Source organism: Cygnus olor, chromosome 3, assembly GCF_009769625.2.
Source record: "Cygnus olor isolate bCygOlo1 chromosome 3, bCygOlo1.pri.v2, whole genome shotgun sequence".
NCBI classification, from domain to species: Eukaryota; Metazoa; Chordata; class Aves; order Anseriformes; family Anatidae; genus Cygnus; species Cygnus olor.
Genome location: NC_049171.1, coordinates 75,605,906 through 75,623,709, shown reverse-complemented (window position 1 = coordinate 75,623,709; position 17,804 = coordinate 75,605,906). Strand labels below are relative to the sequence as shown.

The 17,804-nt window shown below is 38.4% G+C and overlaps 1 protein-coding gene across 22 annotated transcripts in view; it reads right to left on the bottom strand.

Annotated features, from left to right (window-relative positions):
- Window positions 1-466: 466 nt before the first annotated feature.
- The window catches only part of AFDN (afadin, adherens junction formation factor), a 129,363-nt gene continuing 112,025 nt past the window's right edge, over window positions 467-17,804 (bottom strand). For 8 of the 22 annotated variants that reach the window (XM_040551040.1, XM_040551044.1, XM_040551043.1 and 5 more), the window contains 6 exons: window positions 15,982-17,004; window positions 14,081-14,116; window positions 9,570-9,704; window positions 7,420-7,933; window positions 3,228-3,312; window positions 467-2,637 (listed from right to left, as the gene is read on the bottom strand). In XM_040551040.1, coding sequence (XP_040406974.1) covers window positions 2,493-2,637; window positions 3,228-3,312; window positions 7,420-7,933; window positions 9,570-9,704; window positions 14,081-14,116; window positions 15,982-17,004 — 1,938 coding nt within the window. In that variant the 3' untranslated portion in view covers window positions 467-2,492. Of the gene's footprint in view, window positions 2,638-3,227; window positions 3,313-7,419; window positions 7,934-9,569; window positions 9,705-14,080; window positions 14,117-15,981; window positions 17,005-17,804 lie in introns of those variants that run through there. The other 14 variants (XM_040551051.1, XM_040551053.1, XM_040551055.1 and 11 more) reach the window with 7 other exon arrangements.

Below are 17,804 nucleotides of genomic sequence, written 5' to 3'. Positions count from 1 at the left end.
CTACAGCATTTCACTGGGGCCTTTTCCTGCTGCCCCCACACCGCAAGCAGAACTTAAACTGTTGGCTCCAGTCAAGAAGCAAGTCATTTAATATTACTAATCCAACAATGGGAGTACCACCATTCTTAAGTCCTTTAATTCAACCTTCATGCAAAACCACACAGTGAATTTGAGTCCACTCCTCCAGCCGTCAGCATCAGACAAAATTTTTTTCAGAGACTTTGTCAGAAAGTTATTCCGTGTTCAAAATAAAGAGATCAAACTTCAACAGAATCCACAGACTGCATAATCGATCCCACCAATACTTACTATTTCATAAGTTGCTGGATAAGCTGGAAAAATCACTTGTTCAGGTCACCGATGCAGGTATTGAACACAAACATTAAAAAGCCACTTTGGTTTATGATAATACGGCTGTAAACGTAGAGTCAAATAACGAACAGTACAAAAAACATTTAATGCAAAGTTAAATACAATACAAACTTTATTAAAAATAGGTTGCAAGTGAAATACAGTAGAAATGGGAAACTACAGCAGTTTTGATGTTTTTCATAATAATGCACAGACAAATATGAAAAGCACTTTTACACATATTCACACTTGACCCGAATGCCCAATAGCGGCCAAATCCACTCAACTGAAGGTTATAGATTTTTTTTTTTGCTAAGCCTTTTTCAGATTCTAGCAGCAACAGTAATTCAGCCACAGCATAAGTTTTTTTTTTTTCCTAAAGAAAAATTTGTCACTGTAAGGCTGCTAGTGTTCTCAAGATAAATTGGGAGAGGCTTGCTTTTCCTGATTAACAGACATAGCAAGCATGCAGATCCTTCATTAACACTTTGAACCAGTTTAATCTTCTACTTCATATTTAACAGGTGAAACGGTAAAAGCACACTTTCAAATAAGAAACCTGAAATACGTAAAAAATATTTACACTCCAATTTTCATTAACTTGCATTTATTTATCATACAACTCTTATTAAAAGTGATTTCTTTCCTAAGGCAGTGAAAGTCTACCCCTTTGTATTTGGAAGTGTGCACAATTCCCTAAATATATATTTATAAGAGAACAATATGATACAGGAAAAAAAATCATCTAAAGCCAGTAAAGGGCTTTGTCAAATAGAAAATTTGTTTGGAATCACAATATATATTGTCTTAACATCACACAATGAGAAAAACTCTGATGAGGTCCTTATTCCCAACATCATCAGCCACATACACATAGCTGAAGACACCGTGGGAGGAAAAAGATTAACAATTTAAAATTAAATAAGGCTATTACAGTGTGAAAAAATAGCTTGAACTGCCAAAAATATTTTCAGTACAACAGTAACAGGATGTTAGTAAAGCCAGCTAGACTAAAGAAGAGCTTACTAGCACTGTTTCTTCAGCATGAGTAGAGATGGTTTGCTGCCAGCAGACCAAGTCTCACCAACATTCCCACTCCCAGCCAGCAGCATCATATATCCAATGCTTCACACTACAGTTTTTTTCTTTAATATGCCAGTTCACTTCTCCATAGGAAAAAAAAAATATTGCTGAACTGCTAATAGCAGACTGATCAATACCATTCTATTTCTAGTTTTTTAGTAACTTCTAATCTACCTTTCTCGGAAAACATACCTATCTGTTCTTCTAACCTTGGAACTGGAATTCCTTGTTCTTAACATGTTACTAACATTTTGGTCCTAGGGTCACTAGTGTAGCCTACTATCTATTGCTTATATAATTTTTAATGAAACAAATACCCCAGGTTTTTCTCCTTTTCACATTTTCAAACATTTGAAGCACATGTAATGGGGATGCATCAACATACAGACTTTTCCATAACTACACATAAACTCCTACACAACCAGTTTAGACCCAACAAAGATGTAAGAGTAAAAACGTTTGATTCCAAGGCTTTACCTACAGAATGTGTGTTATTCCAATACTAAATAACGCTAAGATCTGTGTCGATACGCTGATCATTGTATGAACACCATACAGTATGTAAAACTTGCATATAAAGTCTTAAGGTGGCCCAGATATTGTTGCCTTAACTAACAACCTAAAATACTAATTTCTAGTGCACAGTTTAGTTTAGGCAGTTCAAGCTATTCTCACTCTCTCTGCTCAGCAGCTAAAACAAAAGTGTGTCTGTAAAACACCAGGAAACAGAACTTATCTTTGACAAGTGCTACTTGGTCTGGTGCACAAGAACTTAACCCCCCAAAACAGAAAAGAAAAGAAAAAAAAAAAGTTACCTTCACGTGATTCATATCTTTAAAATTTTACAGTGCTTTCATTGTATAAGCCACAAGCTCCTGGCAAAGTAATCAGTTTTCTTGCTATTGCAACATCTCTAAATCTTAATTAACAGTCTTAGATATAGAGGAATCAATGTCACTCCTTTCAGAAAATATTCATTTTCTGTTCATTAGTAGTGCCCCTCATCTCAATCCCTCAATTCAGAGATCTTCAGTTACATCTGATAAGGTGCTTTAATCTTATTTTGTGTTCAACTCATTTTCCAGTTCCATTAGTTTCCTAGAAGCTTTTACTTTATTGGATACATCTTGACCCTGTGAAAAAAGTCGCTGGCGTTCCCTGAACGTCAAGTTTTCTGGTGCTCCAGGTAAATCTGTATCTTGACTAGAAAGGGGAAAAAAATCATCGTTGTAATTCTCATTTACAATATCGTTAAATATAGTACTTCTCAGTGACATGTATTGACTGGTAGCTTTTTTGACTACAGCAAAAGAGGCTTAGTTTAGCATGCTGCAAGGTTTTGTTCCCCACACATACCTTTAATTTTGACATTGGGCAGTCATTTAGACAAATTATCAGAAGCAGCTCATGGCCATTTCTGGCACGTAAACAGGAATGTTATTACTTGTCAATTTTCACAGTGAAGTACAGGTGCCACAAAGGCTCTGTCTATGTTAGCATACTAGCAAGCTTTCCTACAGCAGCACGTGCCTAGGAAAAAGCACTGGAATATAAAGCTCTTATGGATGTTTACTTCGTTGTAGCACTGAAATTTGCTGTTGTAAAGTAGTACTTCAGATCATCTAAAAACTTGTGCAGACCTTACTTGCATTTCATTATAACCCAAGACACTCCACAGACAGCTGCAGAAGTCTTCAATAGCCCCCAGAGAAATGACAACAACCGAAAGTACTGCAGAAGTTAGCCACATCCCATGAATAAAAGTTAACACTTAACAGACTCCTGCATGTCACCTTTTAGATCTTTTGTCTCTTGGATCCCGATAAACTTCATGGGCCCCAACAGTTGCTCCTGTAGATCCAGTGTATGAATTTATTCCTTGTGAAAAAGGAAGTTGAAGGACAGCAGTTACAACATAGAAGTTTTATACTGTATTTCTTCAAAAAGGTGCAGTGCTTCTTTTAAGAAATCATCTCAATCTGGACTCAGAAATTAAATTTACAGGGTCATCTGACTTGTAGAATGTTTTAAAAACAATACTACTGAATTCCACCCCCTCAAAACAGCTGTAACTTTTTATTCCTGATTTTATTTAAGTCAGAACACATTTTGTCTAGATTATCCAGCACATACCTAATCATGGTCTTTATCCTATTACGGTTTACAGCAAAACAGACATTAAAAGTTCAAAGAGACTGATGGAAAGAGCAACACACTTCACTGTCCTGTAACAAGCTCTACAGGACATAAGTTAGTTGCAGCTGCTCTTTCTAAGAAGCTAAAAGTAAGCCATGATTAGTATATAGCATCTTTACAATTCAGCAATCAGAACTTTCGTCTCTTTAGTCTGATTGCATTAGCTGTATCACTCAGAAGATGCTCCCCCCTCCTTTTTTTAAAAAAAATTTCAAGTAAGTATCTTTCAGCACTGCACCTTTAGTTTAAGTTGATATAACTAACACACAGGTTTTGCACATTACATTAATTCTTTTTAAAGGCCACAAGACAAAACCTTTTCTTTCCAATCAAAAAGTTTACTAATTTAATCTGCATTCAAGACCATATTTTCAACGACTGTAAGGAAAGGAGTGAAAAATAAGTGCCAGATTTGTCTTCAGACAGTTCTGGTCTCAAATATTGTACGTGTTATGTCTTGTGAACCTTCTTTCATACAGAAAGAAATGTTTGCTTCTTCCACTGGTGTATGTAACTTCTTACAAATAAGCAATAAAAGAAAAGAGGAAGCTGGAAGACAGGTAAATTTAGCTAGCGTGTTGTTAGCTAAACATTATTCACCACAAATTTGTAGCAGATCAAATCATAATAGGTACACGAGGTGTATGAAGGCATTTTTTTTTCCCTTTCAGACGTGGGTCTTATATGCATCCATTCAATACCACCCTTCCCTACTTTGAAAAGTGGATCCACAGGTTGTGGTTCACACATCCACCTACTTTCTGACAGTAGTTTTGATTTTGGTGTTGGCTTTTTTTTTGGTTAGTTGACAGAGCCAATGGTTTTAAGCAACCCAGTGGAAGAAGGTTACAAGAGCAAAATTTGCAGAAGCGTGGTTTACTAGAGTTAGCATTCAGAACAGAGAAAAGCCATAAAGGACAGGAATGTAACAAGAGTCAGTGAGATGGGAGATGGTAAACTGCACAGTGAATTCTGCATTTTGTGCAAACGGCTTTGTACGTTACGCAGGCAGTCTTCATAGAAGCTTGAGCAATCAGGTGAAGTTAACCTGTTCTCATGGCTATTTTAAAAATTATGAAATAAGAGTATTCAGAATTAGTTGTATGGTTTATGAATTAGGTTATTATAGGTGAAGCATCATACTACAGTTCTCCTTAATTGTTACCAAAAACCTAACCAAGTCTTTGCAGATTGTCCTTCTGATTGTTTTCCAGGAAAAAACGAACACACGAAAACATCACCGAACATTTCACTTTCCTGAGATTCATTTTTCCATAAAAGTTCACGGAAAGCAGGATTGGGGAATGCAATTAAATATGAAATGGCATTCTGTGTTGTGGATGATGGAAAGCAGCAAGAGTGGTGGTGACAGCTAGTGATGGATGGCTCTATAGTTACTTAATTTATTACATGTACAGCCTTCAAAGTGCCAAACTAGGAAGGGAAGAAAGGGCCTTTGGAAGCCTGTGTTGTGACAGAAGGCACATTTTACTCAAGTCTGTTTCAAGTAAGAATTTCTAGAAAAAGAAAGTAATTTGAAAGAAGAAAAATTCAGTATAGACATCCAGCACAGAAGTTCCACTTCAGAAGCCTGTTTCAGCATATCCTTAAAGGCAAGCTGGCAATACGGCCACAGTTTTTTAAAGAGAACCTGTATGCTCTGTATGTTTCTCTTCGTTCTTTAATTTTAACTCCTTAATTCTGTGCCATATAAGGAGTTCAAAAGCTAAACTACTTCTAATATAAAACAAAGATATGAGATCACTGGCTATGGGTTTATCAGTAGGCTTGCATGCATTATAGGTACGTGGAACTGAATTATCTGCATCTGTAATGTACACATGGCAGATACTATACAGTGTGTCTACTTATGGTCCTGTTTTATGACAACACACTGAAAAGCAAAACTTTTCCTCACTTTCTTTTAAAACTTGGAACTCCTGATAAAGCAAGAGACGAGTGACTGATGGGCTTCTGGAATCCATAGGGACTCGTACATCAAGAGGTCTCACAGGCAATACCAGGGTAATTTTTGTTTTTCTTCCCTCTTTAAATGAGTAACAGTATGAACGTTTTTTTATGTAACTTGGGTGCTGTACTGACCCCAACCAGTGAAACTGGTAAGCATCAACTGTATCAGTTGGGCAGTAAGTAGAGCTGAGCTAAACTACAGATGTTTCATGAATATTAAAGCTACAAAATGCTGTGCAGAGCCTCCCTTTGATACTGGAAACAGTCTGCATCAGAAGCAAATTTGTCCTGTGAAGGACAAGATACCTTGCTGGAAAATAACTTGAGCCTCAGTTGAAAAGGATGCAAGCAGGAAGCTGAGAGCATTGTATATTTGTATAGTCTCATACATATCCTAAATCATATTCATACACTACTGTAGCTGGATTAGAAATGCTTCTGATAAATGGAACCTATTTTGCAGCTAGCAAGCTCCCTATGACCAGAGAATACCATCTCTCTGATTGAAGTAGTTAAGTACTTTTCACAATGCATTTGGTGGCCAAAAAGGTAAACAGGGATGTGCCATACATAGGCTTCCACATTTGTCACCGAGACTCCAATCTAGTCAGCAAGACAGTCATTGAGCTAGAAGCCAGCATAAGCACCTCCCTTTGCTTTCTTGGGTGACTTACTACCCTTTCTACCCTTTTTTTTAGAAGCATGATTGGACATGCTGGGAATTGGTTGTGAAGACAGCTATTTAATTTTAACACAAGTGAAAAGATCAAACAAGGAGAACGTCGGGGTATCATTCCCTTCAGAAGAATACAGAAGAAGAAAAATGTAGAGAAAATGCTAGCAGATGACACTAAAGACAAAATCTTATATTCATAACCTGCAGATAGTGTGGGATCCATCCATACACATATTCAAAGAGTAGAGTATGTAAGATTTCTCCTGCAACAGCAGGTTCAAGAAAAATTAACATGGAACTTTATACCGGATCATTGTTGAATTAATGAGCGTAGCTAAACTGATACTGTGCAGATAAAATGTGGTGCTGAAATTAACGGCAACTAGAACTCCACTCGAAATTTAACTCTGTTATGGTTGCCCACTTGGAGTTGTAAGAGAAACATGATGAGGAGGCAAAGAAATAAGGGCGCGGAACGGAAGGGAAGGAGCGAGGCAAAAGGCACTAAGATTAAATTTATCTTTTTGTCCCTCTCTGTAAGAAAATTGCACTGTACAAAACTGAAGTACAGAAATGGTGCTGAATGAATTAAACTTACTGCATGGTCTGTATGTCTCTTGGTGCTTGTACATTTAAGAACCTTATCTAGAAAGGTCATTTTAAAGCCATTTGCACACGCTAATAAGAGATAGAAACCTGGTACCACAACCAAAAGCAGAGGATAGCTCTGTTCACGAGCCCATTAGAAAAAGATTCCTGTGTTCAAGAAAGACATACTTCCAAGATGCCCTGAGTAACCAATGGTCAGTCATACAAAACAAATCACTGAAAGATACAGAGTGAAAGCCAAAACCAACAGTACTTTGGATTGGTTGAGTAACAGTTAAAACAATTTCTAATTCATTGTATGCGAAAGATGAATTTTTACTTTTGAAGAGTTGGGGTAAGGAACAAGGAAATTTGAGAGATCAACACAATTAAAAATTGGAAGATTCGCATTAACATCTGGATTTAAGTTAGATCACCATAGTGAAAATAGTGATTAAGTGAAAAAAATCACAAAGGAAGTGATTCGATCTACAGCACCAGAGTTGAAGACACGAGGATAGTTCTGTAGAGAAGACTGATTTCATAGAGTCTACCTTTAGAGCTGCTGGCATGGATGAAACTCGGTTTGTTTGGTGGGGGCGGGGGCTGGCTTTTTTTGGCAGCAGTACTGTTGGCATTGACTGGAGATGACTGGAATGAGTTGGAAAGAAAGAGGCCATCTGAAACTGGGCGAGGCTGGCGGGAGGGCTGCTGTGGCTTAAGGGTGGCAGGAGGAAAGTCACCATAAGATTTTCTTGTGCCGGAGTACTTATCCTGACCTGCTAGATTGGAATCCTCCTCCTCCTCATCATCATTGTATGCAACAAACTTGGCAGTATAAATCGTGTCAGGGGAGAGGACCTGTGTTTTGAGGTAAGAGGTGTTTCGCTGAGGTGGGGGAGGAGGAGCGTTAGATGAAGGGGTTGGGGATGGGAGTTCATATTCCCGTGGAAGTGGAGGTCTGTACAGACCAGGCTCGTCAGGTTCCAGCAATCTCCGCTCTGCTTCATCATGCTGCCTGCGCCTTTCAGCCTCTAAGCGATTATAATACTCCTCTTCTTGTCGCCTCTGCAAGTCCAGAGGGAAAAAAAACACAGTAAGACAGACATTTCAGCCTAAGGAATTTAAGTTTTCCATCACTGCTACAAACATCTTTTTTGTCTCCTTTTTTGGCAATGAGCAATGCATCCATATGAACTCAAAGAATATTTATTGCTAGGAAAAAAAACACCATTCGTCCTGTAACACAGCATTGCTGTTATTTCTACATTTACTACTGCCTGTGGTAACTAAGGCAATTGCCTAAGTGAACCAAGAGCAACTCCAGCATTTATTACTGAAAATGTAACTACAGTTAATAATGAGTATATTTACTAATGCTGTAAAGAATCTGTGGGAGAGAAAGTAACTAAAATTAGCTACCATCTTAAAAAAGGAACTCTATAATTCTGCTGCAGCCTTATGCAATGTCAATTAATCAGAGTGTTGGAATAGATGGCTCCTAATGAAGCTTTGAGTATGATCAGCTGGAAACCTACTTTCACATAAAAATCCAATTACAAAGAACTTCTTTAAAACAAACATTTTTAAAAAAACACATTTCTAAAAAAAACATGCTAATGATACTTATACAATGCTGCTGACTATTTAAATGGCCGTGAAATATCTCCTATGTGTTTTCCATTTTAAGACTTCTACTGGTTTTAAACTTTATAGCATTTAATTTTGCTCAGTTCTTGCCTAAGCCACATTGTAAATTTATACAATGGTTTATTCTGTAGCTTGTCTGATTATAAATGAAAATGTGTATTTGGACACCATGAGTTAAAAAAAAAGTTGGTAGAAGCATCTTAGTTGAGATCTCAGTGAAAATGCTTTCAAGCATGTTATCCACGTGTCATTTGGTAGCATTGCATCACTGTCAGAAAACGAGACAGGCTGGTTTTGATACATTTTTTCTGCCAGCAAGCTGTTTTTTTTCTTCCTACAGTGTATGTTTACATACTTGAGTCCAGATACACCTTCCTTCCTTCTCACCTATCACCCAAGTGTCAAATGAAGTGCTTTACCTCCTATTTTTGAACAGTAAAGCTTCTCAACTACATGTATGATGTTCTCAAGCAATCTAGAAGCCTGGATTTTTAGAATTTGTTTACACAGTGATTTATCTGCTAAAGTTTTCTTCCTTTCTAGAAACCAATTAAGGAAGTTCTCTCTCCTCCCACAGTTGAAACGGGAAAGATAATATGGAGTACTCATCTCCACTCTATTTCATATTTTTTTCTCTCTAATGCAGTTACTGCAAAAATACTTCAAGTGCCATCTCTGAGACACAGCAAAGCCCAACACCACTAACTCAACCATTATACTACAGAAGTCACATTGGGGCTACAGAAATCCAGGAGATACAATTGATTTGTGCTGTAACTTTTAGAAAAGGCTCTGAAAGTCCTTTTTACTCCTGAAAACCTCCAGCTGGTATGCCTACTGTATTATTTCTGCAATACCACTGACCTGTAGCCACCACAAATGGCACGTTTATTGAATCACCTTGTTTTGTATTGGTAAAATGAAGACATGGGCCAAGACCTTAATTGCTAGGCTAGTGCATTTAACCCCCTGATGGCCCAAACCCGAGCTGTTACTGGCCAGGTAAAAGAGGAGAGGCCTATAAGAACTCCTGCAGCACTCAGGAGACCATAACCTTTTCTTCAGCCTCTCTCCTGGTTCGCTCCTCCTCTTGCTGCCGGCGCTCTTCTTCCTGCCGGGCCCTGTCTTCCGCTTCCCGCTTGCGCATCTCTTCCAGCTGCTGCTGCCGTCTGCGTTCTTCGTCCTGTAACTAACAGAGACAAACTTTTAACTTCCCATCCCTCACGAAGATAAGGTGGTTCAAAAAGCCTTAACACAAGTATTTACATCTAAAAATAACTCAATTCAATAGAAAATGCTGTACTACCGATACAGTAGTTTTCAGCTGTTAAAAGCACGCTTTACTACACTGTTTTCCTTCAAAGTCCCTACAAAAACAAAGGGGGGGGGGGGGGGGGGGGGGGAAGAAATGCACAGAACTACGTAAAAGCAAAAATAGAGACATTTTTAGCATTCATATACGAACCCCTAGCAAAAGACTGATGTGACTCATGCTCCAGACTGCTTCAGCAATCAGTCTCATAGGCACAAAGTGAAATTAAGTACTTGGAAGCAACAGCCCCCAACTCCAGCAGCCAATTGGTTTTTCATTTTGGATTAGTATTTAATCACCGGAAAATCACAACTCATTAGTCAAAGGGTCAATCCATTTAAAGTAACAGGCTCATTCAGCAAGTCTGCAAATAGTCTCAGGAGATAAATAAAATCTCCCACTGTATCTGCAACAGATGTGTTTTGGAAAAAACAGAGAGCAAGGCGAAGAAATCTTGGACTATTCAGATTAAACAGCTCAGAAGAACAAATGTCCAACAGACAATGCTATTTCATGCACGCTTGTGATAAACACTGCGCAGATAAGAGAAGTGAACAAAAATCCAAACTTTGCATGGTTCTCTTAAGCTAACAGCATCTGCTCGTGATGGGTGGGAGTACTCACTGGCACAGTAATATTCAAAAATAGAAACTAACTGGACTGCATGCTGCTTTGCTTCTTACTGTGACATATGTTTTAAAGTATTTTTTTTTCTTTTTCATTAGATCTTTTCTACTGATTGGTATACTTTACTACACGCTTTAATACTGCTATTTCTCCGCTTCTAGATTTGTTTCTACAGTCCAGTTACATTTATACAGAAAGGGCCTTAAGACACAAAGCAATCATGATAGTAAGAGAAATTTAGTTTTAATAAAACTTTTCGAGGACAACTTCCATGTAGTTGTGTCGTCCCCCTGCCCTTTTAATTAAGAAGTGTGCTTTAAAGCATATGAACTTTGTATTAGATACTGTCCCAAGGTTTTCAAATCAATTTTATAATCAGTTCTAAAAAGAACAAATTTTTTTAATTTTACTAACTTTCTAGTAATTATTTACCTCAGCTGTAAGAAAAATGCTACATAGTGATCTTACAATCTTATACAACAGCATTTTGAAAACAACTGCGTATCTATCTTAGAGCAACTATTCAGACTAACCACAGCAAAACCCCCTCCAATTTGAAGTATTAAGAACCACTATGTTTGAGCATGAAAGCTAAAGAACAAAATAATAATTTAATTTGGACAGGAGTCTGGGAAACATATACTCAAGAATGCTACTTCTGAGTAAACTCCTCTTATTCGGAGCTACAACTTTTCTAATTCCTAACTGAAAATCACATAAAGATGAAGCTCAGTATATAATGTAGAGCAAGGAATAAAGTAATTAACCTACTGCCTACTTGTATTAAGACCCTGTCAGTCTTGTTTATTAAAAAGACATTATTTTTGCAGAGGAGATAATAGTGTTGTCAAAAGGAAAGACAGCTACTAATTTGGAAGAGTTCATACAAGAGAAGTAATTTCCTCTAAAAAAAAGCAAAAAACTGCACAGTAGAAAAAATACCACAGAACTCCTTGACTCTGTCCCAGTCCCATTACAGAAAAACTAAACACAGTAATTACTGATCCCCAGTTACTGCGTGGATACCTTGTTGCTTAGTAGCAAATACCCCTATTCAAATGTACTTGAACAAGAAAATATTTCTAAATAAATTAAAGTGGAAGTAGGACTGATTTGTTTTATTTTCTTGTGACCTTAACTAAAGAAAGAAGGGAAAACTGGGCAGGGTGCCATGTGGGAACTGATGTCAACACATGACCATAATAATTGTGGAAGACAACCCATCTGAGTGGGAACATATTCTAAACATAATACCTAGGAAAAAGGCCAGAAATGATATACAAGGCACAAGTGGGAATACAGCAGCTATCACAGAGGGACAGTTCATTTCTTTAACAATTAGTAAACTAGTTTCTGCTTCAGAGCTTTCACAGACCAAGGCAGGGAGCACTGGGATGGCAAGGCGTGCCAGAGAGCTCAAAGATGTGCATTGGTGATTGCATACAACAGCATGCAATCCAAACTGAACTCACACATTTTCAAGATCCCTACACGGCCCTCAACTGAGGGTCAGAGGAGAATAACAGGGAGAGAGAAGTAGAGAGGATTCTGGAGTATCAGAAATGTGAAGATACGCATGGGACTGGCACGCATTCAGCAAGTCTCAGATTCCAAATAAAATGAATTTCTCCAAGCACTGCTTAGAATGCTTTAAATAAAGCTCCAGATGAACTTGTCATAAATAAGTAGGTATAGATGTAAACTGAAGCTGGGTCAGACTTGTTAGTGGCCCAGGGATTTTAAAAACACAACCACTAGGCAAGCTGTCAATTCATGCATTATTGATTCATCTGCTTTTATGTGCCATTTAATTAGCAGAATAGATATCACCAATGCTCATGTCAAACATACAGACAAAAAAGCATTGAGCATTTTGAACTGTACTTGTTTTTCTAAAAAGAAGGAAGTTCTTGAGTATATGAAGTGGCATAGGAGAGATGCAACTATACCCAGTCATGTGAACAGTATGAAAATCAGAAAAAAAATGAAATTCTAAAAAAAAAAAAGAAAAAAAAGAAAAAAGGAGGTATTTGCTGGTTACGGCTTTCAACATAATCTAGTTCAGAACTAGCTTTTTTTTTTTTTTTTTTTTTTTAAAGGCTACATTTACGATCACCATAAATGCTCTGCTGATTCAGGCCACTGATCCATTTGACACAGTATTCCGTGTCTGACAAGGGCAAGGAGAGCTGCACGTGAGCCTGGCCATTTCTGTGATCCATTCCTCTAGTATTTCCCCAGCACTGTAGTAGAGATGTCAGCTGGTACACCCTTGAGTAATCCTCTGATTAGCTACTTACAGGCGTGATGTCTATGCATTTGTCTAATCCCTTTTTAAAGCTGCTGATACTGTCTGCCTTCATAACCTTCTGTAGCAGAAAGGTCCAGAAGTTTACAGCCTGCTTGGCAAAGGACTTTATCTACCTGGTCACAGCTCCACAGACCAAGGCTTAAGCAAAAAGTAAATAAATAAAGGAGCAGTGATAAGAAAAAAATATTGACAGATACTAAGTCTGAAAGATCCATGACTCCTGGCTTGTCCAAAGCATACGTGCTTCACCTCTTTGACACTGATATACCACACAGAGACAAAACTGAACACCTCAGATACATTTACTGAAGTATGCATATTAAAAGTGCTTAATATCCAAATCCGTATTTTGAGCAGTGATATTTAGAGCTTTTTCCAGCACCACAGATTAATTATACTAACAGGACTTGCAAGCATTTACCCTTCTTTCAAGCTAGGGCACTAATTACAGAGAATACACCGTGAAGGTGATATATTTCCAGAGACAGAAAACGTTTTTTTTCCATGTACCCATTTCCACCGAGAGCAATGAAATACAGAATTAACTGAATTCATAGCAGTTACTTACCCAATTTAAAAGCCTGTCATATTTCAGATGACAGAGAATGGTATTAACGAATTGAAATTGAAATTTAAGAAAATAAAATATGCTAACTTAGTAATTGCGTTTTTACATGACCTACTTGGAAATATTAGTTCAGAAGTAATTTCTGAGTTTACGATCCACTTTTACTTTAATGAGAAGATTTTAACACCTGTAAACAGCAGGTTTCAGCATGTGCTGAAAGAGTGTGTTAAGCCATCACAGGGTAGGATGGGAACCTGACAGCCGATATGATAGGCTATGTTAAGTTTGTTATCAACAGAATTTAAATGATCTATATTAGTAGGCTCTCAGGACAGTTTCACTTCAAATCAGAAGGGAATGGTGTTGCTAAAGCTTTTCTAAAGCCTGAAAGGGTGGAAAGAGAAAGGAAGAAATCTTACCTCACAATTTGTTCGTATGAACTGCTTAGTAGATTTTATAAACACAATTACAAAACATCAAATACACAGCTTTATATCAGAGCACTGCTACAACAAACAAACCAAGCCTGCAAGCAGAACATAACATCTAAAAGGAGAGAAACACAGGGAAATGAGTCACCACATCTGGAAACATTCAAATGCATGCGTACAATTAACTTACTGTTAATTGTATCTAAATGATTTTTGAACACCCAAAGATGGCAAATCATCATCCAAAGCACATAGGATGGTTATTAATAATCAGAAATTGAAACATGAAAGAGATATTAAAGGGAAAGAAACATACCAAATCTAGAACAGAGATTGCTGGCACAGCAGTCTGCTGCAGGTAGTAAGAAAGGGGAAAAAAGAGAGATGCACAGTGAAAACAAAGATAGGTTAGACTTGTTCTATTTTAAAAGCATTTTCTTTTATTTGTTAAGTTGGCTGCTTTAGAAAAGGAACTGAATTTGGCAAATTCCTGAAATAAAGAAATGCAAACAATCAAATAATCCATTTTTTTTTTTTTTTAATATCAGTACTGGTTTGACTCATTGGAAACTCAGGTTTTCTCTAGAGATGCTATTTATTGCATCTCTTGTAGTACAGACAGTGAAATGCAACTCAAATGCAAACTTTATGCAGTTCAACTGAAACAAACAGACAACTAGTAGTTTTTAGTTTCAAAATGTTCCAAAATGAAGGAAGACCTTTATGCACAAATAGTATTTTAAATCCAGCACTTGCAGAGAAGACAGTTATTTTATGCAACACAACTGGCTTTCTATTAACGACACAAGACTTTTCTTTTTTTAAGCGTTGCTACAGTAAAACGTTAAAGACTGTGTGTAAAAATGGCAGTTTTATATGGATAATTTTTATGTCTACAGATAACTGCCTATGTGCTACAAGTAACATATTATTAACACAATCAGTTTGCCAATTATACATTTAAACTTTCCTTTCTTCAGTTTCCAAGCTTGAGGTATCTATTGTTTTAACCAGCAATACAGTTAGCCACAAGAAAAAAGGAAAGCAATGCAGACTGCAGCAAACGTGAGAAGAGTAAGTTTAGGAAATCAAGCGGCCAAAACAGTCCTGAACTCAAATCCTACTCAAGCTGATAGCAATTTCTGAATGTCAAAATACACATGCAAACATTTCTCAACAAGTAAAAACCGCTTATCACAGAATTAAGTCAGCTATTCAAGATAAACAGAATACAGTGTATTACAGAGCTAGTTTTTAAGCCTTTCAGAGCATAGCTATTGGTATGCAACTTTGGTATCAGTGCTATTATTCAGAAAAGAGAAACAGATTCTCCTATAGGAATTGCTTCCCAGTAACAACAGATTTAAGAGATTCTGAGAGACAACCACCACCAGTGGAGTGATAAAAGCTTTATCATACTATTCAGTTGCATTACCTCATTAATTATATTATGAGCTTTCACGGTACTGAAGGTAAGGTAAGCAAACCTTTTCAAATACTGATTAAACTGTACACTATGCAAAATCTGGCTACATTTGAGCTGGAGCCCTAGGCAGAGTACACGAGTTGTTACAACACCCCAAAACCACGAGGCTCATACTAACGCTTCCACCCAGCACTGTTAGTGTCACCACTGAGGTGGTGGTAAATGTAGAAGTAACGTCTGCCTCATACTCCAGCCTCTACTTGGAGAGGACCAACATGGTGGAACCTCAGTTCCCTGGAAACAGGAGGTATTCAGTCTTACAGGTACAAGACTATAAATAAGAACTCTGATAGGTAACTCTACCTGAGGAACAAAAAAGAAATAAAACAGGATTTTTTTGTCCCCAATTCTGCTACAGATTTTTGTAATTTCAAATTGTTTTGCTTGAGTTCCTGTAAGCGAATTCCATCCCATATTTAACTTTCTAATCCTGCTCCAGCTACACAGCAAAATCTCTTTATCTAAAGAGAATTTCTACACCCACAACCAGAAAAGTAAATTTGACCGCCGACTTAGATTCTCTAATAGGTAGCTATGGTACTTTCATCACTTAAATGGTAAAGCCACTGTAAGCTAGTGATGGCTCCTATAGCGATTTTAAAAATCAAAGACATTCAAGACAGCTCCATCCTTTACCCTATAAGGACATCAAAATACTCAAACAAATCCAGAGAACCCACTGAGATAAACATTTACTATGCTTTTATCTAGAAAGGATTATCCCCTTTTACCCTTGCTCTTCTTTCTGCCTCCAGTCGCTGCATGATGAGCATAGTATCCACATCGTCGTCCTCCTCTTCATCATCATCTTCATCCTTTTGCTTTGACTCTTGAAGCCGCTTTTGGAACTGCCACTCCAGCATGAGTTTGCGCAGACGGTCATTCTCTTCGGCTGTACGATCAGGCTTGTTCTGAAGGTCCTGAATCTCTTTGCTCAGCATGTCCACGATGTGCATCTGTTGCTGCTTCTCCAGTTTCTCCTTAGCATCACGTTTCCAGGGATCTGGAGAGAGGCTATCGCTGGAGGACAGTTCTTCCTTGCTGATCGTAATGTACTGAAGATCTCTCCGCTCAATAGTCCGAGGCTGCTGCTGTGGCTGCAACTCTCGAATGACTGTTTCTTGAGGCCTCTGCAAAGTTGAAGGTTTTTCTGATTTCACTTGTTGGAGGGAAACAGGAGGAACCACAGGCTGAGCAGGAATTAGGGGCTGAGAGCGCATTTGGCCCAGTTTTCTCTCCTGCTCACGACGCTTCCTTTCTCGTTCTTCTTCCAAGCGTGCCTTTTCCTTTTCATACCACCTCTGATGCTCTTCTCTTTTTTTACGCTCAGCAGCAGCCACCTGGGAAGACGCTTGTGTTCCTATCTGATTTGGCAGAGGAGGGGGAGGCAGAGGCAAATCCATTTGTGGTTCATCAAATTCAGCTGCATAATGCACTGGAGGAGGTGGTGGTGGCGGAGGAAGATCTGTTCTGATGGGCTGGGAAATGGCCACTGGAGTGGGCTGGCTCGTAGCCGGAGTTTTCCAACGGCCAGGTCCACTTTTAGTTAAACAAGAACCAGGCGAAACTGGTTTGGATGAATGGTTCAGGTGTTCTTGGCTAGAGGTGCTGGAATCCACAGATGAATTCATCCACTGATCGCTGTCTGACTTCCGATCAATGTACTCCACGTCCTTCCGTATAACAACTTCCAAACGATTCCTGTCTGGCTGGAAAACTTTATCTCGGAGTTCTTCCTGGGAACGAGCCACGCGCTGGAAAAAATTAAACAAAGCATCTATTTCATGGTCTTTCTATATTAAAACATATTTGAAATCCTAAAAGCCTAAATGGCTCACAAACTGCATTCTTATTGGTGAAGGTAATTGCTTTTAGTGAAGTTCAGCATTTCCATGCCCAGTGAGTTTCCCAAAACCAATAATAAAATACTCTTCTCAGTCCTTTTAGCTCGTACAAATGATAGAAGATTTTGCAACCTCTCAAATGGCTGGAAACCTGGACTGGGAGGAAGGAGGAATGCAAATGGAGCTTAAGCCAAAAACTTCCCCAGCTCTCACAATTTCTCAGGCCTCTCCCTGACACCCCCTCGTACCCCACACAAGAGTCCTGGCAGCTTGCACAGCAGCTCCAGCACACCAGCTCTGCCATTCAGGCTTCAGCTGGCTTGATGAACACTTTTCCTGTTGGGAGGACAAACAAAGACAAGGGAGCCTCTGCCCACCCTCCTCTGTTAATAAGGGAGATGACCCAGCTGGAAGCTCTCACTATGACAGTCATTCATGGGTGTGGAATATCATCACATCCAGTTCTACCTGCATTTGGGGCACAGACTTTGGTCTGTGCTTTTATCACTTTCTTAGTGTGTCAAACACCCAAGTCTTTTTGTATTCAAGCTTGAGGTCTCACTGCACCGTACTACCTCCTGAAAGGGAATACTGGGCCATAAATTAGGCTTATCAAATCTGTTAATGATTTTCTTGAAGCAAATATTCATGCTCTGAATGTTAGGAAGTACTGAGCACTGAACACATAATGTACCAATTATCAACAACCG